Raw genomic sequence first — 24,376 nt, forward strand, 5'->3', positions numbered from 1 at the left:
TATGCAGCGTGACAAGCACAGACAGGAGGGTGAACTGGAGAAATAAAGCTAATTCTACTCTGACATCTGGGTTTTGTTTAGTGTGAGTCACATACATATACAAAAACACACATACGCACACACGCTTGCTTACAGACACACACACACACAATCGATTTCTGTAGTCCCCTATCAAGCTCTGAAAGGCCTTAATACATACATTCATGCAAAATGCACAAGGAAGGCTTATCTTTAGATACCATTCTCCAACTCAATGTGGACAGGAACAAAGAAAGTGGTTTTGACGTTACATTTAGATTTGAGGCTTTTAGTCTTTTCTCTCTGCCCACCCAAGACATTGTCTGTCAGTCAGTCAGTCAGTCAGTCAGTCAGTCAGTCAGTCAGTCAGTCAGTCAGTCAGTCAGTCAGTCAGTCAGTCAGTCAGTCAGTCAGTCAGTCAGTCAGAGAACTGGAATAACACAGTCATTCTAATGTGACTCCCAAAAGGCACCCTTATTCCCTACATAGTGCATTACATTTGACCAGAGCCCTATGGGTCAAAAGCTGTGCACTATATATGGAATAGGGGTGCCATTTGGGACGCAGATTAAAATACTCCCATCCTAACATGAAGCCTACAATGCTGACAAGATACAGTACTAAAAACAGTCTTTGCCTTTACCATAGAAAATATGTTATACAGAGTAGGCCTGAAGTGAAGAAAACACACACACACACACTTTTGCATACATGTACATACTTATGCATGTGCTGTATGTACACAAACGTTATGCACACACACACACACACACACACACACACACACACACACACACACACACACACACACACACACACACACACACACACACAATAGCGCTCTTTGGAGTGCTTATGAATTATTAGGAGATAAAAATCATAGGTTGTGGGAAGCAAAACCTGGCAGGCTTGTATTGTTATATACAACAGACAAATAGGGATTTTCATTTCAGTATAGACTTACTTTCATATTCACAAAAACACTCAAAAGCCCCTAGCCTGGTCTATCAAACAATAAATTGTCTATTAGCAAACAGATGTGAATAAACAATGTCTCTTTCGAATCTAATACATTCTTAAAGTGCCATTTAAATCAATGCGTCCATCACCCACCCCAAGTAATAATGAGTCATTCAAGATTAAAATGCTCTCTTTGCAACGGGACAAAGTCTATGAAGTACTCTATGGGCGCCAGTCAAACATATTACACTGTTTGGGTCAGGTCGGATTCTAACCTTTCAGCATCAGGAATCATATCTCATGAAGAAGCATCAGGAATCATATCTCATGAAGAAGCATCAGGAATCATATCTCATGAAGAAGCATCAGGAATCATATCTCATGAAGAAGCTTCAGGAATCATATCTCATGAAGAAGCATCAGGAATCATATCTCATGAAGAAGCATCAGGAATCATATCTCATGAAGAAGCATCAGGAATCATATCTCATGAAGAAGCATCAGGACGAATATTACTCATTAGACAACACACACTCCTCCACACGCACACCCAAACACCTGTCACCCAAACACCTGTCACCCAAACACCTGTCACCCAAACACCTGTCATAAATGTAGAAATCAGGCATTCTTCTGGCTCTCACCACCAGAGCTACCAGAGACCCCAGCCTCAACATGAACGTGTCCACCCCGACCGGAGTCCCCAGCCTCAACATGAACGTGTCCACCCCGACCGGAGTCCCCAGCCTCAACATGAACGTGTCCACCCCGACCGGAGTCCCCAGCCTCAACATGAACGTGTCCACCCCGACCGGAGTCCCCAGCCTCAACATGAACATGTCCAGCACCACCAGAGACCCCAGCCTCAACATGAACGTGTCCACCCCGACCGGAGACCCCAGCCTCAACATGAACGTGTCCACCACCAGAGACCCCAGCCTCAACATGAACGTGTCCACCACCAGAGACCCCAGCCTCAACATGAACGTGTCCACCACCAGAGACCCCAGCCTCAACATGAACGTGTCCACCACCAGAGACCCCAGCCTCAACATGAACGTGTCCAGCACCACCAGAGACCCCAGCCTCAACATGAACGTGTCCACCCCCACCGGAGTCCCCAGCCTCAACATGAACGTGTCCAGCACCACCAGAGACCCCAGCCTCAACATGAACGTGTCCACCCCGACCGGAGACCCCAGCCTCAACATGAACGTGTCCACCCCCACCAGAGACCCCAGTCTCAACATGAACGTGTCCACCCCGACCGGAGTCCCCAGCCTCAACATGAACGTGTCCACCCCCACCAGAGACCCCAGTCTCAACATGAACGTGTCCACCCCGACCGGAGTCCCCAGCCTCAACATGAACGTGTCCAGCACCACCAGAGACCCCAGCCTCAACATGAACGTGTCCACCCCCACCGGAGTCCCCAGCCTCAACATGAACGTGTCCAGCACCACCAGAGACCCCAGCCTCAACATGAACGTGTCCACCCCCACCGGAGTCCCCAGCCTCAACATGAACGTGTCCACCCCCACCGGAGACCCCAGCCTCAACATGAACGTGTCCACCCCCACCGGAGACCCCAGCCTCAACATGAACGTGTCCACCCCCACCGGAGACCCCAGCCTCAACATGAACGTGTCCACCCCGACCGGAGACCCCAGCCTCAACATGAACGTGTCCAGCACCACCGGAGCTACCATACACCCCAACCTCAACATGAACCCCAGCAGACAACAAGCTGGCCTCTCACTACAACAGAGACACGAGGGATCCAGGGCAGTTGTCACAACAGCACACCTGGCTAGGTATATACAGAGAGCAGTACAAACACACACATATGCATACAGCGTCACTTACGCACACACTCACACTGAGATATACTGAGACAAACAGCTTGAGCACACACACACACACACACGTTAATGCTCATATAGGAAAGAACTGTCGACCATAGCTATTCTAGAATTCCCGGTCACTGTAGTGTGTGTGTGTGTGTGTGTGTGTGTGTGTGTGTGTGTGTGTGTGTGTGTGTGTGTGTGTGTGGAAACCTTGACCCATGCCTACGCACTGATTCAAACATGACGAACTTACACAAAGTGACAGTCCAGCTCTCTTCATCTGAAACGAGAGAAAATCCCTCAGCAGATCAACAAGTGTTAATATTAGTGAATGCTAGGATATAGACGTATCATTATCCATGACATACTGGAGTCAAGTTTTGGCCCCGTTCCCTGTATAGTGCATAGGTCCCTTTAGGGATATAACCCATCATACAACTATTGGGACATTAGAAGAATAGGCTTCTATGACAACATGAGAGGAGCATGATTCAATTGGCTCATTGGTATGAATGGAATCACAGCCTCAAATACATCGCCTAACTGCGAGGCAGCAAGGCTTTCTGTAAATATTTCAGTACATAGTATGGTAGTCCACTTGAAACACACAACACTCTTTTGAATGACAGTAGCAGTATTTGGCTTTACATGCTCCACATGCCTTTAGGGTCAGCCACAGCCCTGACCCAACACACACACACAAACAGTTGATCAATAATTAGCCAGCAGCTGAATAACTCCCTGAGCTCAGCACTAGAGTGCAAATCCGGTGAGTCAGGCAGCACAGTGAGTCATTCCCCCCTCCTCTCTTTTCATCTATCCTCTCTTCTTTTCTCACTACCTCCCCAGGTCCTCATATGCAACTCTCCTCCTCAACTCACCTATCCTCTCCTCTCATCTACGATCCTCCACAATGTCTCCTCTCTTTCACTTTTCAAATATCCTCTCGATTCTCTCCCAAGACAATATGGGACCAGTGATGCTCCATCAATGTCTCAACCTCTGGTAGAATACTAGTAACAATCCCAAAACTTTTTTGGTTCAAGATACGTTATGGAATGGACAGCACTAGTGTCATGTTCTAGCTAAATGCACTGGACTGAATGAATCATCTCCGCAAATACGCACTTCTGTCCCAAATGGCATATTATTCCCTATGGAGTGCACTACTTTTGAACAGAACCCTGGTTTAAAGTAGTGCACTACAAAGGGAATAGGGTGCCATTTGGAGCAGAACCTTTGTAATGACTTGAATATTAGAAACAGATACTCCACTGGTTATTGTTCCTCTACTAATATCCTCTAATATAAAGATCAACCATGAAGTATTTTTATTTGTCAGAGAGCAGAGGTGGTGTAGAGGGTATGACCAAGACTCCTCTCTACAGGGTTGCTATTAGCTCAGCTGTCCCTCTCTCCTCTCCTCCTGACTCTGGAAACACCTGGCTAAACCCCAGCAGAAACTCCCTGCATCCGTTATTTACTGACAGAAAAATGGAGGGAGAGAGAGAGATAGGATGGAGGAAGGAGAGAGCGGTGTGCACGCGTGTGTATGACTGTATAGGAATGTGTGTGAGACAGTGTTTTGGGGTGAGAGCAAGCAGCATCAACAGAACTACCCAACTGGGAAGCGCTGATTCAGAGACATCCAAGGACATCCAACCCCTTCCTCCCTCCCCCTGCCCCTCCCTCCCTTAATGCGTTCTCTCCTTCTGAACAGAACATAAAATATTCAAGTTGGCTCTAGTCTGTTCCAATCCAGACAGTCCTGTGGTGCGTGCCGATTCTTTTTGCTGAATGCACTGCAGACAGCCACTGAATATGAAATCATTCCTTCCAAAAATACAGCACATCACACTGAACAATGAGAGTCTTTTACAGGCTCCAAGGTCATGTTTCATTTATAGAGCAACGTAGAGCTGATAGTGTGGGGAGAGGGGGGAATGATTTACCTGTAACTCCTCTATGGGTTAATCATTCTCACACCAGCAGAGATGTACTTCCTCTCGCCGAGCTAACAGACAGGCAGATAGACGGTATACCACAGATAATATACAAAATGGCTGGTGCATAGGTTGCAGCGAAAAGTTGAGATCAAAAGAAAGATCCACTTCAACAATTCCACATTCCACAACCGTGCATGGAGATTATCCTTGCATGTACATTTCCAAAGAACAAATAATGGTGCCGCGAGCAAACACAAACTCCGTTGGGCTGTTTTGAGCTGCCAGAAAACTGCTGCTCTTTGAAATAGCCATGGTATTATTCATCCCAAATGGCACCTATCCCTATAGAGTACACTACTTTTGACCAGAGCCCTATGGGCCTTGGTCCAATGTAATGCACTACATAGGGAATAGGGTGCCATTTGGGATGCTACCTATGGTCTCCGAGACTCCTTTGTATCCTTGTCGTGACAAAGAAAGCCAGAGCAAGCTGACCCTATACTCAATGACTTTCCACAGGCCTACTAAATTCATCTTAGTTAGCACTTACTGAAGTTAAACCCTCCATCATAAGACCCACATATACACCATAATAATGATATAACATGTCACAGGCCTACATTATAAGCCCATATGGCCTGGGCACCGAAGAAAAAAAAAAGGAATATCAATCACACTCAAATTAGGCGACGCCTGTCATCACAACAGCCTAAAATCTCAATGAAGTGTTACCACATGGTTTTAGCCTGTTTAATATCACAAGGCTTCTACAATAGTTGACCCGTCCTAGTCGTAAAAAGCCACAGCACCGATACCGAAGGTCAAACTCAACGGGGGCAGTCAGGTGTCATACTAATGCACTGTGGCTTTCTCCCTAGTCAAGGTGCCATAAAAAAGGAAGCTTTGTCTTTAGTAGGAGTCATTTACAGAGGAAGTCCAAGATATACAACTACTTATGTGAAGACAATACTGCAAATTACAATGTTTCACGTAGACTTTATCTGTCAACGGCAGCCATCCAAGTGTGATGCTTTTCAAGCTAGGGTTGTTTCAAGCCGTGGAGGCTGGTGGGAGGAGCTATAGGAGGATGGGCTCTGTGTAATGGCTGACAAGGAATATTTGGAACAGAGTTAAACATGTGGTTTCCATATGTTTGATACTGTTACATTGATTCCATTCCAGCCATTACAATGAGCCCGTCCTCCTATCACTCCTCCCACCAGCCTCCACTGGCATCAAGCTCGGTTGTTTCTTTGGAACAAAGACAAGCAGTAACTGACTGAAAAATACCCTGCTGAGCTTTCATTAACGTTGTGTGGTCTGATTTAATGTCATTTATTTAAGTCCATTACGCACAGATTCTGTTTTACCAAGATGACCCAGTTGTGTAGAGCATGATGCCCACTTATCACGAACATTGTGGATTAATACCTGCAAGAGCCATAATACTGACTGTGTTTTTGTTCCTTGTAAGCAGCTTTAGGCTAAGCCCATCTGTGACATGGCCATGATATTATTACCATTATGCTTCCATTGGCAAGCACACACACTATATGTATTACTACAATAGGGATCATGGCCTCGAGCCCAAAAGCAACAATTGGGTATGTGTTACAGCCTCTGCTGTAGAAAAGATAATGGAGCTGTATATTCATCAAATAATCTTTGAGAACTAAACTACCAATACAAAAAACTAAAACCAGCCAACCATTTCATGCGGATGAATTACCTGACGAATAAAGAAAAGTCACGACCAGGCTGATGGAAACACTAAATGCGATACAATTTTAGACAATTTGTTAGTTTGACAGTGGGCCCTTAACTTCCGGCGCCGACAGAGATGGCCGCCTCGCTTCGCGTTCCTAGGAAACTATGCAGTTTGTTTTTTTACGTGTTATTTCTTACACTAGTACCCCAGGTCATCTTAGGTTTCATTACATACAGCCGAGAAGAACTACTGAATATAAGATCAGCGTCAACTCACCATCAGTACGACCAAGAATATGTTTTTTGCGATGCGGATCCTGTGTTCTGCCTTACAACCAGTGTAACGGAGTGGATCACATGCAGCGACCAAAAAAAAAAACGACTCAGAAAAAGAGGGAAACGAAGCGGTCTTCTGGTCAGACTCCGGAGACGGGCACATCGTGCACCACTCCCTAGCATTCTTCTTGCCAATGTCCAGTCTCTTGACAACAAGGTTGATGAAATCCGAGCAAGGGTAGCATTCCAGAGGGACATCAGAGACTGTAACGTTCTCTGCTTCACGGAAACATGGCTAACTGGAGAGACGCAATCCGAAGCGGTGCAGCCAGCGGGTTTCTCGCGCCGACAGAAACAAACATCTTTCTGGTAAGAAGACGGGCGGGGGCGTATGCCTTATGGCCAACGTGACATGGTGTGATGAAAGAAACATACAGGAACTCAAATCCTTCTGTTCACCTGATTTAGAATTCCTCACAATCAAATGTAGACCGCATTATCTACCAAGAGAATTCTCTTCGATTATAATCACAGCCGTATATATCCCCCCCCCAAGCAGACACATCGATGGCTCTGAACGAACTTTATTTAACTCTCTGCAAACTGGAAACGATTTATCCGGAGGCTGCATTCATTGTAGCTGGGGATTTTAACAAGGCTAATCTGAAAACAAGACTCCCTAAATTTTATCAGCATATCGATTGCGCAACCAGGGGTGGAAAGACCCTGGATCATTGTTACTCTAACTTCCGCGACGCATATAAGGCCCTGCCCCGCCCCCCTTTCGGAAAAGCTGACCACGACTCCATTTTGTTGATCCCTGCCTACAGACAGAAACTAAAACAAGAAGCTCCCACGCTGAGGTCTGTCCAACGCTGGTCCGACCAAGCTGACTCCACACTCCAAGACTGCTTCCTTCACGTGGACTGGGAGATGTTTCGTATTGCGTCAGACAACAACATTGACGAATACGCTGATACGGTGTGCGAGTTCATTAGAACGTGCGTTGAAGATGTCGTTCCCATAGCAACGATTAAAACATTCCCTAACCAGAAACCGTGGATTGATGGCAGCATTCGTGTGAAACTGAAGGCACGAACCACTGCTTTTAATCAGGGCAAGGTGTCTGGTAACATGACTGAATACAAACAGTGCAGCTATTCCCTCCGCAAGGCAATCAAACAAGCTAAGCGCCAGTACAGAGACAAAGTAGAATCTCAATTCAACGGCTCAGACACAAGAGGCATGTGGCAGGGTCTACAGTCAATCACGGACTACAGGAATAAACCCAGCCCAGTCACGGACCAGGATGTCTTGCTCCCAGGCAGACTAAATAACTTTTTTGCCCGCTTTGAGGACAATACAGTGCCACTGACACGGCCTGCAACGGAAACATGCGGTCTCTCCTTCACTGCAGCCGAAGTGAGTAAGACATTTAAACGTGTTAACCCTCGCAAGGCTGCAGGCCCAGACGGCATCCCCAGCCGCGCCCTCAGAGCATGCGCAGACCAGCTGGCCGGTGTGTTTACGGACATATTCAATCAATCCCTATACCAGTCTGCTGTTCCCACATGCTTCAAGAGGGCCACCATTGTTCCTGTTCCCAAGAAAGCTAAGGTAACTGAGCTAAACGACTACCGCCCCGTAGCACTCACATCCATCATCATGAAGTGCTTTGAGAGACTAGTCAAGGACCATATCACCTCCACCCTACCTGACACCCTTGACCCACTCCAATTTGCTTACCGCCCAAATAGGTCCACAGACGATGCAATCTCAACCACACTGCACACTGCCCTAACCCATCTGGACAAGAGGAATACCTATGTGAGAATGCTGTTCATCGACTACAGCTCGGCATTCAACACCATAGTACCCTCCAAGCTCGTCATCAAGCTCGAGACCCTGGGTCTCGACCCCGCCCTGTGCAACTGGGTACTGGACTTCCTGACGGGCCGCCCCCAGGTGGTGAGGGTAGGCAACAACATCTCCTCCCCGCTGATCCTCAACACTGGGGCCCCACAAGGGTGCGTTCTGAGCCCTCTCCTGTACTCCCTGTTCACCCACGACTGCGTGGCCATGCACGCCTCCAACTCAATCATCAAGTTTGCGGACGACACAACAGTGGTAGGCTTGATTACCAACAACGACGAGACGGCCTACAGGGAGGAGGTGAGGGCCCTCGGAGTGTGGTGTCAGGAAAATAACCTCACACTCAACGTCAACAAAACTAAGGAGATGATTGTGGACTTCAGGAAACAGCAGAGGGAACACCCCCATCCACATCGATGGAACAGTAGTGGAGAGGGTAGCAAGTTAAGTTCCTCGGCATACACATCACAGACAAACTGAATTGGTCCACTCACACAGACAGCATCGTGAAGAAGGCGCAGCAGCGCCTCTTCAACCTCAGGAGGCTGAAGAAATTCGGCTTGTCACCAAAAGCACTCACAAACTTCTACAGATGCACAATCGAGAGCATCCTGGCGGGCTGTATCACCGCCTGGTATGGCAACTGCACCGCCCTCAACCGTAAGGCTCTCCAGAGGGTAGTGAGGTCTGCACAACGCATCACCGGGGGCAAACTACCTGCCCTCCAGGACACCTACACCACCCGATGCTACAGGAAGGCCATAAAGATCATCAAGGACATCAACCACCCGAGCCACTGCCTGTTCACCCCGCTGTCATCCAGAAGGCGAGGTCAGTACAGGTGCATCAAAGCTGGGACCGAGAGACTGAAAAACAGCTTCTATCTCAAGGCCATCAGACTGTTAAACAGCCACCACTAACATTGAGTGGCTACTGCAACACACTGTCAATGACACTGACTCTACTCCAGCCACTTTAATCATGGGAATTGATGGGAAATGATGTAAATATATCACTAGCCACTTTAAACAATGCTACCTTATATAATGTTACTTACCCTACATTATTCATCTCATATGCATACGTTGATACTGTACTCTATATCATCGACTGCATCCTTATGTAATACATGTATCACTAGCCACTTTAACTATGCCACTTGGTTTACATACTTATCTCATATGTATATACTGTACTCGATATCATCTACTGTATCTTGCCTATGCTGCTCTGTACCATCACTCATTCATATATCCTTATGTACATATTCTTTATCCCCTTACACTGTGTATAAGACAGAAGTTTTTTTGGAATTGTTAGTTAGATTACTTGTTTGTTATTACTGCATTGTCGGAACTAGAAGCACAAGCATTTCGCTACACTCGCATTAACATCTGCTAACCATGTGTATGTGACAAATAAAATTTGATTTGATTTGATCTTTTTGTGTCTGTAAAATGATGCGCAAATGTGCAACTGTAGATATAGTAAGCTTGTAGTCAACCGATGATATGTTGTGTGGTTTATTAGGCTACAGATTAAATAAATTATGATGAACTTCACAAGGTGATGAGCTTGATGCTCCTTTCCAATAAATTATTCTGGTGACATTATGATTGATGCTTGGCTGCAGTTTGACAAATATTGTTCTTATCCATAATAATCTCATCATGTAGGTAGCCTACCTGCACTGTATCTGCTAGCTGTTGGCTAGAGCGCATGTGCCAAGACAAGAGTAGGCACATTTGCTATATAATGCAATAGTTATGACAAAACTATCAGGAGAGTTGAAAAAGCGATAAAAACCCATTGAACTTGTATTATTAATTTGGGACACAGGAATTTAATGGTAAAATAAATGTTGGTGTGCTCACTCACAGCCTTTAACTTGCAAAAAGGCTGTTTGATGGAAATATCTCTGGGGGGAAAATGTGCATACTGTTTTATGCAGATTTTAGAATATTTGCTGCTGTTACCGATATTTGTTATGCAAAGGGTTGTAGTTATAGTAGGAAAGGAACAGTTGTACAAAGTTCTGAAGCAAAAAAGTTATATAAGTATCTTGCCTGCACATTAACATCATATAACCTTCCTTGAGACATTGAGAGCAGGGTCATGTTCAATAGACATGAAACTGAAGAAAGTGGTGCGAAACGTATGGTTCAATCTGAACTGGTCAAATAAAACGCTCATCTTATTTTTTGTTGCGAAACATTTTGGTACAGTATGACCTAACGAACACGACCCTGAAGTTGTTTCTGAACAGTAGAAGCTGAGCAGTGCTGCAGGTGGAAGCAGCACGCTATTGAATCCCAGTGCAGATGCAACATGAGGTAATTTGTTATTTGCATAACATCTGTATAACATATTGCATTCTGAGTGTCCATATGCTAACGAGGGCGCTGGGTCGAGTGAGTTAGATCAGGAGAGCATCAGTCTCTCGTATGCTGCTTGTAATGTGAAGCCACACAACATTAGCAATAAATACATCAAATTTAAGTTACACCATTCTTAGTTATTAAACTAATATAGGCAAACATACACTGAACAAAAATATAAACCCAACATGTAAAGTGTTGGTCCCATGTTTCATGAGCTGAAATAACAGATCCCAGAAATGTTTCATACGCACAAAAAACGTATTTCTCTCTAAATTGAGCACAAATTTGGTTACATCCCTGTTATTGAGCATTTCTCCTTTGCCAAGATAATCCATCCACCTGACTGGGTGTGCCATTTCAAGAAGCTGATTAAACAGCATGATCATCATACAGGTGAACCTTGGGCTATGGACACTAAAAGGCCACATTAAAATGTGCAGTTCTTCACACAACACAATGCTACAGATGTCTGAAGTTTGAGGCAGCGTGTGATTGGCATGCTGACTGCAGGAATGTCCGCCAGAGCTGTTGCCAGAGAATTGAATGTTAATGTCTCTACCATAAGCCGCCTCCAACATAGTTTTTAAATCATTTGTCAGTACGTCCAATCGGGCTCACAACCGCAGACCACGTGTATGGCGTCATGTGGGCGAGCGGTTTGCTCATGTCAACATTGTGAATGAGTGCCACATGGTGGCATGGGGTTATAGTATGGGCAGGCATGAGCTACTGACAATGAACACAATTGCATTTTATTGATGGCAATTTGAATGATGAGATCCTGAGGCGCATTGTTGTGCCATTCATCCGCCATCATTACCTGATGTTTCAGCATGATAATGCACGGAACCATGTCACAAGGAACTGTACACAATTCCTGGAAGCTAAAAAGGTCCCAGTTCTTCCGTGGCCTGCATACTCACCAAACATGTCACCAATAAGCATGTTTGGGATGCACTACAATAGATCGATGTGTACGACAGCGTCTTCCAGTTCCCGCCAACATCCAGCAACTTCGTACAGCCATTGAAGAGGAGTGGGACAACATTCCACAGGCCACAATCAACAGCCTGATCAACTGTATGTAAAGGAGATGTCACGCTGCCTGAGGCAAATGGTGTTCACACCAGATACTGACTGGTTTTCTGATCCACGCCCCTACCTTTTTTCAAGGTATCTGTGACCAACCGATGCATATCTGTATTCCCAGTCGTGTGAAATCCATCAATTAGAGCCTAATGAATTTATTTCAATTGACCGATTTCCTTATATGAACCGTAACTCAGTAACATTTTAGAAATTGTTAGATGATGCGTTTATATTTTTGTTCAGTATAGATCACATGACACACAGCTGAAGCTCTCCAATGAAGGTCTAAGCCAAGCCATTACCACTCTGCTCCCATGTACCCAGTCCCTTCAGATCTGCTCCCATGTACCATTGTCCCTTCAAAGCTGCTAACAAGCCAAATGAGGAGGTTAGGAGGAGGGGCCTAAAAGTGTCATCCTACATTAGAGATTGGCCCTAACAGCCGCCAGTCACTCCTGATTGGCCCTGACAGCCGCCAGTTACTCCTGATTGGAGCTGACATCCACCACCCACTCCTGGCTGTGCGATCTGCAGCACTCCAGTCCCTCCATACCAACCGTCCCTCTTCCTCATCTCGTCACAGCCGTAATAACAGTGCATTTGGAAAGTATTCAGACCCCTTGACTTTTTCCACATTGTTACCTTAGCCTTATTCTAAAAAAAATGTAATTGTTTTTTTCCCTAATTAATCTACACACAATACCCCATAATGAAAAAGCAAAAACTGTTTTCTAGAAAGTCATGGAAATTAATAAATAATAAAAAGCTGAAATTTCTGACCCTTTTCTCAGTGCTTGCTTTTTTGAAGCACCATTGGCAGCGATTACAGCCTCGAGTCTTCTTGGGTATGACGCTACAAGCTTAGCACACCTGAATTTCCCCCTGTTGGAATAATAAAGTTGATCTGAGTATTTGGGGAGTTTCTCCCATACTTCTCTGCAGATCCTCTCAAGCTCTGTCAGGTTGGATGGGGAGCATAGCTACTTTCAGGTCTCTCCAGAGATGTTCAATCAGGTTCAAGTCATGGCTCTGGATGGAACACCCAAGGACATTCAGAGAATTGTCCCAAAGCCACTCCTGCATTGTCTTCGCTGTGTGCTTAGGGTCGTTGTCCTGTTGGAAGGTGAACCTTCACCCCAGTCTGAGGTCCTGAGTACTCTGCAGCAGGTTTTCATCAAGTATCTCTGTACTCTTTCGCAACCGGCCGCGACCGGGAGGTCCGCTAACCAAGGTTTGCCAGGTGCACGGTGTTTCCTCCGACACATTGGTGCAGCTGGCTTCCGGATTGGATGCGCGCTGTGTTAAGAAGCAGTGTGGCTTGGTTGGGTTGTGTATCGGAGGACGCATGACTTTCAACCTTCATCTCCCCTGAGCCCGTACGGGAGTTATAGTGATGAGACAAGATAGTAGCTACTAAAACAATTGGATACCACGAAATTGGGGAGAAAAAGGGCTAAAAAATATATACAGTGCCTTGCGAAAGTATTCGGCCCCCTTGAACTTTGCGACCTTTTGCCACATTTCAGGCTTCAAACATAAAGATATAAAACTGTATTTTTTTGTGAAGAATCAACAACAAGTGAGACACAATCATGAAGTGGAACGACATTTATTGGATATTTCAAACTTTTTTAACAAATCAAAAACTGAAAAATTGGGCGTGCAAAATTATTCAGCCCCTTTACTTTCAGTGCAGCAAACTCTCTCCAGAAGTTCAGTGAGGATCTCTGAATGATCCAATGTTGACCTAAATGACTAATGATGATAAATACAATCCACCTGTGTGTAATCAAGTCTCCGTATAAATGCACCTGCACTGTGATAGTCTCAGAGGTCCGTTAAAAGCGCAGAGAGCATCATGAAGAACAAGGAACACACCAGGCAGGTCTGAGATAATGTTGTGAAGAAGTTTAAAGCCGGATTTGGATACAAAAAGATTTCCCAAGCTTTAAACATCCCAAGGAGCACTGTGCAAGCGATAATATTGAAATGGAAGGAGTATCAGACCACTGCAAATCTACCAAGACCTGGCCGTCCCTCTAAACTTTCAGCTCATACAAGGAGAAGACTGATCAGAGATGCAGCCAAGAGGCCCATGATCACTCTGGATGAACTGCAGAGATCTACAGCTGAGGTGGGAGACTCTGTCCATAGGACAACAATCAGTCGTATATTGCACAAATCTGGCCTTTATGGAAGAGTGGCAAGAAGAAAGACATTTCTTAAAGATATCCATAAAAAGTGTTGTTTCAAGTTTGCCACAAGCCACCTGGGAGACACACCAAACATGTGGAAGAAGGTGCTCTGGTCAGATGAAACCAAAATTGAACTTTTTGGCAACAATGCAAAACGTTATGTTTGGCGTAAAAGCAACACAGCTCATCACCCTGAACACACCATCCCCACTGTCAAACATGGTGGTGGCAGCATCATGGTTTGGGCCTGCTTTTCTTCAGCAGGGACAGGGAAGATGGATAAAATTGATGGGAAGATGGATGGAGCCAAATACAGGACCATTCTGGAAGAAAACCGGATGGAGTCTGCAAAAGACCTGAGACTGGGACGGAGATTTGTCTTCCAACAAGACAATGATCCAAAACATAAAGCAAAATCTACAATGGAATGGTTCAAAAATAAACTTATCCAGGTGTTAGAATGGCCAAGTCAAAGTCCAGACCTGATTCCAATCGAGAATCTGTGGAAAGAACTGAAAACTGCTGTTCACAAATGCTCTCCATCCAACCTCACTGAGCTCGAGCTGTTTTGCAAGGAGGAATGGGAAAAAATTTCAGTCTCTCGATGTGCAAAACTGAGAGACATACCCCAAGCGACTTACAGCTGTAATCGCAGCAAAAGGTGGCGCTACAAAGTATTAACTTAAGTATTAACTTACTTTCGCAAGGTACTGTGTATATATATATATATATTTTTTTACAAGTATCTCTGTACTTTGCTCTGTTCATCTTTCCCTTGATCAGGACTAGTCAACCAGTCCCTGCCACTGAAAAACATCCCCACAGCATGATGCTGCCACCACCACGCGTCACCGTAGGGATGGTGCCAGGTCCCGACGTGACGCTTGGCATTCAGGCCACAGAGTTCAATCTTGGTTTCATCGCATCAGAGAATCTTGGTTCTCATAGTCAGAGTCCTTTAGGTGCCTTTTGGCAAACTCCAAGCGGGCGGTCACGTGCCTTTTACTGAAGAGTGGCTTTTGTCTGGCCACTCTACCAAGGCCTGATTGGTAGAGTGCTGCAGAGACGGGAGAACCTTCCAGAAGGACAACCATCTCCACAGAGAAATTCTAGTGCTCTGTCAGAGTGACCATCGGGTTATTGGCTCTTCACCCCAGATTGCTCAGTTTGGCCGGGCGGTCAGCTCTGGGAAGAGTCTTTGTGGTTCCACTGTGTTCTCAGGGACTTTCAATGCTGCATAAATGTTTTGGTACCCTTCCCCAGATCTGTGCTTCGACACAATCCTATCTCGGAGCTCAACAGACAGTTCCTTCGACCTCATGGCTTGGTTTTTGCTCTGACATGCACTGTCAACTGTGAGACCTTTATATAGATAGGTGTGTGGCTTTCCAAATCATGTCCAATCAATTGAATTTACCATAGGTGGACTCCAATCAAGTTGTAGAAACATCTCAAGGATGATCCATAGAAACAGGATGAACCTGAGCTCAATTTCAATTCACATAGCAATTGGTCTGAATACTTAAGGTATATGACTTTTATTTTTCATAAACTTTGTCAAAAATGTCTAAAAACCTGTCATTATGGGCTATTGTGTGTAGATTGGGGAGGAAAAACAATAATTGAATCCATTTTAGAACAAGGCTTTAATACAACTAACTATTGAAAAAGTCAAGGGGTCTGCATACTTTCCAAATGCACTGTAAGATTCCTCTGACACTCCTGCAAGAAATGTATCCCCTGATTTTCATCCATCCCTGGGATTTGATCTTTTTTATTTCACCTTTATTTAACCAGGTAGGCTAGTTGAGAACAAGTTCTCATTTACAACTGCGACCTGGCCAAGATAAAGCAAATCAGTGCAACAGAAACAAAGACATGGCTTTCAAAGACTTTAGAAACGCAGGGTAGGATGGATATAGGTCTATAACAGTTTGGGTCTAGAGTGTCATCCCCTTTGAAGAGAGGGATGACCGCGGCAGCTTTCCAATCTTTAGGGACCTCGGACGATACAAAAGAGAGGTTGAAAAGACTGGTAATAGGGATTGCAACAATGGCGGCGGATAATTTTAGAAAGAGGGTCCACATTGTCTAGCCCAGCTGATTTGTACAGGTCCAGGTTTTGCAGCTCTTTCAGAACATCTGTGATATGGATTTGGGTGAAGCTGGGGAGGCTCAGGCAAGTAGCTGCGGGGGGTGAGGAGCTGTTGGCCGGGGTTGGGGTAGCCAGCGCACCCTGATTGGCGCAGGGGACTCCTGGAGGAGCTACCCAAGCATGTAACTCCCTCACTGACGTCCAAAGGGAGGAGGGGGTTTGTTTGTAATGTCATATACACAAGTGTAAGGGTGTGTGTGTGTGTGTATATGTGTGCCCTCCCCTGGAGCGTAAAGGGGATTATTCGCCACAAGGCCAGACAAATACGAGTCTGGAGGAAAAACAGCGAAGCCCTGAATGTGGTCCAATGCAAACAGCCAAAGACATAGATAAGACCCAATCTGGCCTTCCCATCCCCGCAATGAGCTCATCCTCAACTATGTGCTCAGTCCATGTTCTGTTGATCTATGAGTAAGTAAAAGAATGGGGTTTGGGATGGATGTGTTTTGGTGGTACAGAGGTGGGTACATGCTTTTTTCTTTTGGTGAGTTTGGGAGATGCATTTTGATGGTCTAAAAGTGGGTACACTTGCAGTAGCCAGCTCCACTTAAAAAAGGCAACTCAAGCCATTTATACTGAACAAAAATATTTCAACGAGTTCACTAAGTCACAGTTAATAGAAGGAAATCAGTCAATTGAAATAAATTCATGAGGCCCTAATCTATGGATTTAACATGACTGGGCAGGGTCTCAATCAGAATACATTTTTCCCCACAAAAGGGCTTTATTACAGACAGAAATACTCTTCCGTTTCATCAGCCGTCCGGCTGGCTGGTCTCAGACTATCCCGCAGGTGAAGAAGCCGGATGGGGAGGTCCTGAGCTGGCGTGGTTACACATGGTCTGCAGTTGTGAGGCCGGTTGGACGTACTGACAAATTCTCTAAAGCTACGTTGGAGGCGGCTTATAATAGAGAAATAAACTAAATTATCTGGCAACAGCTCTGGTGGACATTCCTGTAGTCAGCATGCCAATTGTACGCTCCCTCGAGACATCTGTGGCATTGTGTTGTGTGACAAAACTGCACATTTTAGAGCGGCCTTTCATTGTCCCCAGCACAAGGTGTACCTGTGTAATGATCAGCTTCTTGATATGCCACACATGTCAGGGTGAGGGATTATCTTGGCAAAGGAGAAATGCTCACTAATAGGGATGTAACCAAATTTGTGCACAAAATGAGAGAAATAAGCGTTTTGTGCGTGTGAAACTTTTCTGGGATATTTTATTTCAGCTCATGAAACATGGGGCCAACACTTATATTGATAAAAATATAAGTAGTTGACTTACAAACAGGGAGTTGACAGACAAACAGAGCTGGCTTAACAAACTGGAGAGGCCATACCGGGTACCTGGTGAAGGTACAGTAGATATACTCTGGGCCGTGTTCATTTGGGCATGCAACAGAAACTGTTTTAAAATGTAAATGAGCAAGTCCAAGTAACTATTTCAGTCCCTTTTTTTCAGTCCCTTCCGGTTGGTGCCTAATGAACACAACCCTAGATTATATCGGCAAATGTCTATGCCAATCCCACATTTAGAGCTGGTGTGGGCACCCTGAGGGAGATTATGGTGGCATTTAATCAAGCTACCAAAATGCTATCAGATTGAGAAAGATTGTGGTTTATTGGTCTGTAAATTATTAATCTTACACAGGCCACAACTAGCCTGGTCTCAGATTATTTATTTTCTCCAAATGGCGTGACAATGATCGTAGGAGTTGATAAGACCGCAAAAACAGATCTGGGATCAGGCAAGACCACACTACTCCTGAGAGAGAAACACTGAGGGAATTTCACCAGAACTCTTCCAAGTTGTCTGTGGTATTCATGTCTCTTAAGAGAATTCCAGAAATAGACAATAGTAGTTGAAGTTGGAGGGGGAAGCTGTCTTGTTACGGGATTATACAAGAAATGTGGGGGTTAAAACTTGTTATGGCTGCAATCCCGATAAGTGTCATCAATAACCGCTGAATAGCATAGAGCTACATACAATAAATATTACTATAAATATTTATATTCATGAAATCACAAGTGCAATATAGGACAACACAGCTTAGCCTTTTGTTAATACACCTGTCGTGTCAGATTTTGAAATTATGCTTTACAGCGAAAGCAATCCAAGCGTTTGTGTAAGTTTATCGATCGCACGATAAAACATTAAGTACACTTAACATCAGGTAGCTCGGTCACGAAAATCAGAAAAGCAATCGAATTAATCGGATGTTTTCACTCACGAGACTCCCAGTTACACAACAAATGTTCCTTTTGTTCCATAAAGATTATTTTTAGATCCAAAATACCTCTGTTTGTTTATCGCGTTATGTTCAGAAATCCACAGGAAAGAGTGGTCACGACAACGCAGACGAAAATTCCAAATAGTTTCCATAATGTCCACAGAAACATGTCAAACGTTTTTATAATCAATCCTCAGGTTGTTTTCAAAATATATAATTGATAATATATCAACCGCAAATGTCTTTCACAGTAGGAGAGGGGGAAAAAAATGGCTGTCCAAATTCTGTTGCGCAGGCAAAACTCATGTGACCACTTGACGCGATGTTATCGTTCTGGCTCATTTTTCAAAATAAAAACCTGAAACTATGTCTGAAGACTTTTGACACCTTGAGAAAGCGATAGGAAAAGGAATCTGGTTCATATCCCTTTAAATCAAGCAATGGGAGGCTATGGAACATAGAGTTTTCAAAATAGAAGCCACTTCCTGTTGATTTTCCTCAGGGTTTCACCTGCAATATCAGTTATGTTATACTCACAGACAATATTTTGACAGTTTTGGAAACTTTAGAGTGTTTTTTTAGAGTGTTTTCTAACCAATACTAATAATAATATGCTAATATATTAGCAACTGAGACTGAGGAGCTGGCCGTTTACAATTGGCACCTTTTCATCCGAGCTACTCAATACTGCCCCTGCAGCCATAAAAAGTTAAGGCATACACACACATACAATAAAAACAGACTGCACTGTTCTAAGGGCATAACTTAACTTCAGGTGGACAGTCAGACCACAGGAGGAGAAGATCATCATTTAGACAACTGAGAGAGCATCCAAAGACAATGAAAAACACATTATATTGGAGAGCGCTCTATGCTATTGTAAAAAACATGAAAACATGCTCAGTCAGTCAGTAGCAGTGCTGGCCAGAGCAGACATCTCTAGAGATGTTCTATAAACACAACCTTTGGAAGAAGTCCTCCCTATTAGAATAGGATATTGGATTGTGAGGATGTTATTACTTCAGCTTGTTATTTCTACACAAGGTTCCCACTCGTACAGCCAGACAAAAGGGATGCAAAGAGCACAAACTCCCAAGGACGAATACTGACAGAACAGGTTGATGGACATCAAACGAGGGCTATAGATGAGGTCCAGGCCTCCAAGGATGGAATCTCGCTCTCAAAAAGGACAACTATACTGAAGTCACTCACTATCATTAATTTCACCACAGGATCCCCCGAGTATTGATCCTGCAGTATCCCGGAGTTGCTTAATAACATTATTTCACCTACAGCAGACACTATGTCACGGTAGGGCTATTTGGCATCCTAGCATAGCATTATATAATGGTAAGGAGCTGCAGGTGCCTGGTGGATAAGAGTGGAGACCAACACTGGAAAAGGAAGTGCAAAGTCACAGTCAAAATAGAATTCAACTGTACACAGACATTAGCAAATAATATGCCTTAGTATGCAATGAATTATTTGGTACATGGGAATTTAACCTGAAATGTTATTTTTATGTGCACTACATCAACATGCCCAGCCTTTAATCTGCAACAAGGGAATTTGATTGTAAATATCTTTTGGGAAATGCACATACTGTTTTTAATGCAGATTTGAGAATAATCACATGAAAATCTGTCGCCAATTGGATGGAAACCTAGCTACAGACAGCACAAGACAAGCTTTCTGGGGTAAATCAATGTGAAATCTCAAAATAGTGTGTAGATCTATAATGGACAGTAGCCTAATACACCTGATTGAAACTAATAACATTGAGGTACACAAATCAAGCCTCACATAAAGATTCAAGATCAGAAAGTGTCAGAAAACATTCTGAAACAGATTCTCTCACACACAAACTTTTGCATGATATTGAACAACCAATTTTTTAAATAGTCAAACAATAGCCTCAACTGGGTTCAATGAACAACCTAGTTAACAAGAGATGGGGATGTTGTAAAACGACTGCAACTGGAGACTTTGATCCTATGAACACACCTCTGTCAGCAGTACCACAGAGGCATGGCCTGCAATCCAATAAAAACAAAACGTAGTAGGCCTGTTATCCAACAAGTAGGCTAGGCTACCAATACAGTCCCTGGTGGGGTCATTAGCTGGTTATGGGGACAGCCCCATACCGGCATTTTGTGCACGTTTAGGTTTTTGTCCTAGCACTACACAGCTGATTAAAATAATCAAATCTTGATTAAGATTTCGTTATTTTAAAATCAGCTGTGTAGTACTAGGTTAAAAAAACGTGCACCCCTTGGGATCCACTGGACCGAGTTTGGAAACGTTGCCCTATACCTTTAAATGCACAAACACTACTCGAGTTAAGAAGTCTCCCGTGTTGACGAATTGGTAGACTAGAGGGAGACATAAGTAGGTATCCTAAACGGCAGTGCTGCACTCAGGTAATTCGCCACTCACTCGGCGAATCACGACAACCGCCCAACATAATAAAGTCGACTTCAATTGCTTTCACTTACTTTATGAAGTAGCCGGCCCCTTCGTCCGTGAAACCCTCTTCCCATCCTCGAGGTAAATCTGCAATGGGCGAGTAGAAATAAGGTGCGTTACCTTGGAGAGTAGGCGCCTTCTGTGAAAGTTTTCTGCTTCATTGGGCTATATCAATAACGCACAAAAATCAAACCGTTTTATTCTGCAATGTAAACAGCACCAATAGTCTGCTGGTCAAATGCATTAGAGACGAATACATGCATACCTGACCGTATCATATGTCCGGAATTGACAGGTTCGCCCGTTCGCGGATGGAGCCAAGTAGTGGTGCTCGTTTCATCGCTGCCAGAAAGACAAAAACACCTGTTAGAGGCTAGAAACACTCGACAAGCGAACTCTCATTAAAGATGCAGAAAGAACGACCACATTTGTATTTCGCCGACTCACTGAACGAAAAACACTCTGCCATCTCCGCAGACACCGAAAGACCATTGCTCAGGTAAGGTGTCGCGCCCAAACGGCGCCGCCATGATCCCGTTCTGAAGTCCTATTTCGTTCACTCTCCACTACATAGTCTCCAAGGAGATCGAGCCCAATGTTTACCGCTAGGGCGAAGAGACTATTAAAGGGGAGGCCTTTCGGCCAGTCAGTTGACGGATAAATGAGAGTACTTTCCTCCGCCGATATAAAATAGAATGATGCATGAATTAAAGTTATTCAATTGGAAACAAAGTTACAGCGGCTTTGCATAATCTAAGGTTTTGTAGGTATGGTCTACACGTGTAGTGCAAATATGTCAATGATTTAACAGGAATTGCGACTAGTATTAGGGTCTATTTCCATAATATTATTTAGAAATGGCCTAATTTGCTCAATGTATTTTTAGAGGCGTTTCTTACGATTGTCCCCATAATAATCTGTGCATTGGAATCTATGCAATTAGACATCAAAGCCAGAACCAGTGCCAAACAAAAATGTAAAAAATACAACCGGTTAAAATTAGGCTAAAACAAGGATTAAAAGTACAACAATTGAACTAAACCAAATGCTCTCCTCTGTCCTTGCTTCCAACTAGCAACTAACTACTGCTGCTTCTTCTATTTATTTTAATGGAGGTTGGCATCCAATAAATGTTGCATTACCACCACCTAGACTGGTGTATACTTTGCTTGAAAATAAAACAAATACCCTACCATTTAACCCTACACACTAAAAACCTAGGGCACAACTTTGGTTTTAGAAGTGGAGGAGACAGAACCTGGTGGGTGTCTGAGGGTCCTCCCTCAGAATTTCTTTGGGCACATAAAGCTCATTTCCTACATTTCGACACAATTTACTATGACCCCTTTGTGGTCACTTTTATAGAAAAAAATATATATGTTTCTAAACATTTCACCATGAATGTGGATGCTACCATGATTATAGATAATCCTGAATTAATTGTGAATAATGAGGTGACCAAGAACCTGATGGTCACTCTGACAGGTCTCTAGAGTTCATCTGTGGAGATGGGAGAACCTTCCAGAAGGACAACCATCTTTGCAGCACTATACCAATCAGGCCTTTATGGTTAAGTGGCAAGACGAAAGCCACTCTTCAGTAAATGACACGTGACAGCCCGCTTGGAGTTTGCCAAAAGGCACCTAAAGGACTCTGACCATGAGAAACAAGATTCTCTGGTCGGATAAAACCAAGATTGAACTCTTTGGCCTGAATGCCAAGCATCACGTCTAGAGAACCTGGCAGCGTCATGCTGTGTGGATGTTTTTCATCGGTAGAGACTAGGAGGCTAGTCAGGATCGAGGCAAAGATGAACGGAGCAAAGTACAGAGCGATCCTTGATGAAAACCTGCTGCAGAGCACTCAGGACCCCAGACTGGGATGAAGGTTCACCTTCCATCAGGACAACGACCCGACGCACACAGCCAAGACAATGCAGGAGTGGCTTCAGGACAAGTCCTTGAGTGGCACAGCCAGAGCCCGGACCCAAACCCAATCTTCCATCTCTGGAGATACCTGAAAATAACTGAGACAACACTCCCCATCCAACCTGACAGTGCTTGAGAGGATCTGCAGAGAAGAATAGGAGAAACCTCCCAGATGCAGGTGTGCCAAGCTTGTAGCATCATATCCAAGAAGACTCGGCTGTAATCGAAGCCAAAGGTGCTCAAAGTACTGAGTAAAGGGTCTGAATACATGTAAATATGATATTTCAGTTTAATTTTTAGCAAACATTTCTAAAAACCTGTCTTTGCTTTGTCATTATGGGGTATTGTGTGTAGATTGAGGGGGGGGACTATTTAATACATTTTATAATAAGGCTGTAACCTCACAATGTGGAAAAAGTCAAGGGGTCTGAATACTTTCCGAAGGCCTTGTGTAAACTGAATAAAAATATAACTGGAAAGTGTTGGTTTCATGAGCTGAAATAAAATATCCAAGAAATGCCTCATCTTTTGTGCACACATTTGTTTACATCCTTGTTAGTGAGAATTCCTCCTTTGCCAAAATAATCCATCCACCTAACAGGTGTGTCATTTCAAGAAGATGATTTAAACAGCATGATCATTACACATGATGCACCTTATGCTGGGTACAATAAAAGGCCACTCTAAAATGTGGACAACAAAATGTTGTCACAGATGTGTCAAGTTTTGAGGGAGCGTGCAATTGGCATGCTAACCGCAGGAATGTTCATCAGAGCTGTTGCCAGAGAACTGAATGTTAATTTCTCTACCATAAGCTGCCTTCAAAGTCACTTTAGAGAATTTGACAGTACTTTCACAACCGCAGAACATTTGTAACTACGACAGCCCAGGACCTCCACATCTGGCTTCTTCACCTGTAGGATCATCTGAGACCAGCCACCGGACATCTGAAGAAACGGTGGATTTGCACAACCTAATTCCTGCACAAACTTTCAAACCGTCTCGGGGAAGCTCATATGTGTGCTCGTTGTCCTCAACAGGATCTTGACCTGACTGCAGTTCAACAGTTCACCCAAGTGTTTTGCTCTAAATCGCTAGTCAAATCGCAAGTGCAACATTTGGTTAAAAATAAGACCTAGATTGTTTGCCCATATCGTGCAGTCCTATGTGGAAATTATCTTAAATATATGCAGAAATATAACAGTATAAAACAAACAGAATGGAGAAAGACATATTGAAATCACTTAGAATGTTCATTTGAAGTCGGAAGTTTACATAAACCTTAGCCAAATACATTTAAACTC

At 44.1% G+C, this 24,376-nt stretch overlaps 1 protein-coding gene across 1 annotated transcript in view; it reads right to left on the reverse strand.

The window, feature by feature from the left end:
- Positions 1 to 21,744, reverse strand: part of LOC112215449 (pleckstrin homology domain-containing family A member 7-like) — a 204,885-nt gene extending 183,141 nt beyond the window's left edge. Inside the window, 3 exon segments of the mRNA XM_042329983.1 lie at positions 21,174 to 21,231; positions 21,410 to 21,486; positions 21,592 to 21,744. Of these exon segments, the coding sequence (XP_042185917.1) occupies positions 21,174 to 21,231; positions 21,410 to 21,486; positions 21,592 to 21,674 (218 nt within the window). The 5' untranslated portion in view covers positions 21,675 to 21,744.
- Between the last annotated feature and the right edge of the window lie 2,632 nt (positions 21,745 to 24,376).

The sequence above is a fragment of the Oncorhynchus tshawytscha genome, linkage group LG01, assembly GCF_018296145.1.
Source record: "Oncorhynchus tshawytscha isolate Ot180627B linkage group LG01, Otsh_v2.0, whole genome shotgun sequence".
Classification (NCBI taxonomy): Eukaryota; Metazoa; Chordata; class Actinopteri; order Salmoniformes; family Salmonidae; genus Oncorhynchus; species Oncorhynchus tshawytscha.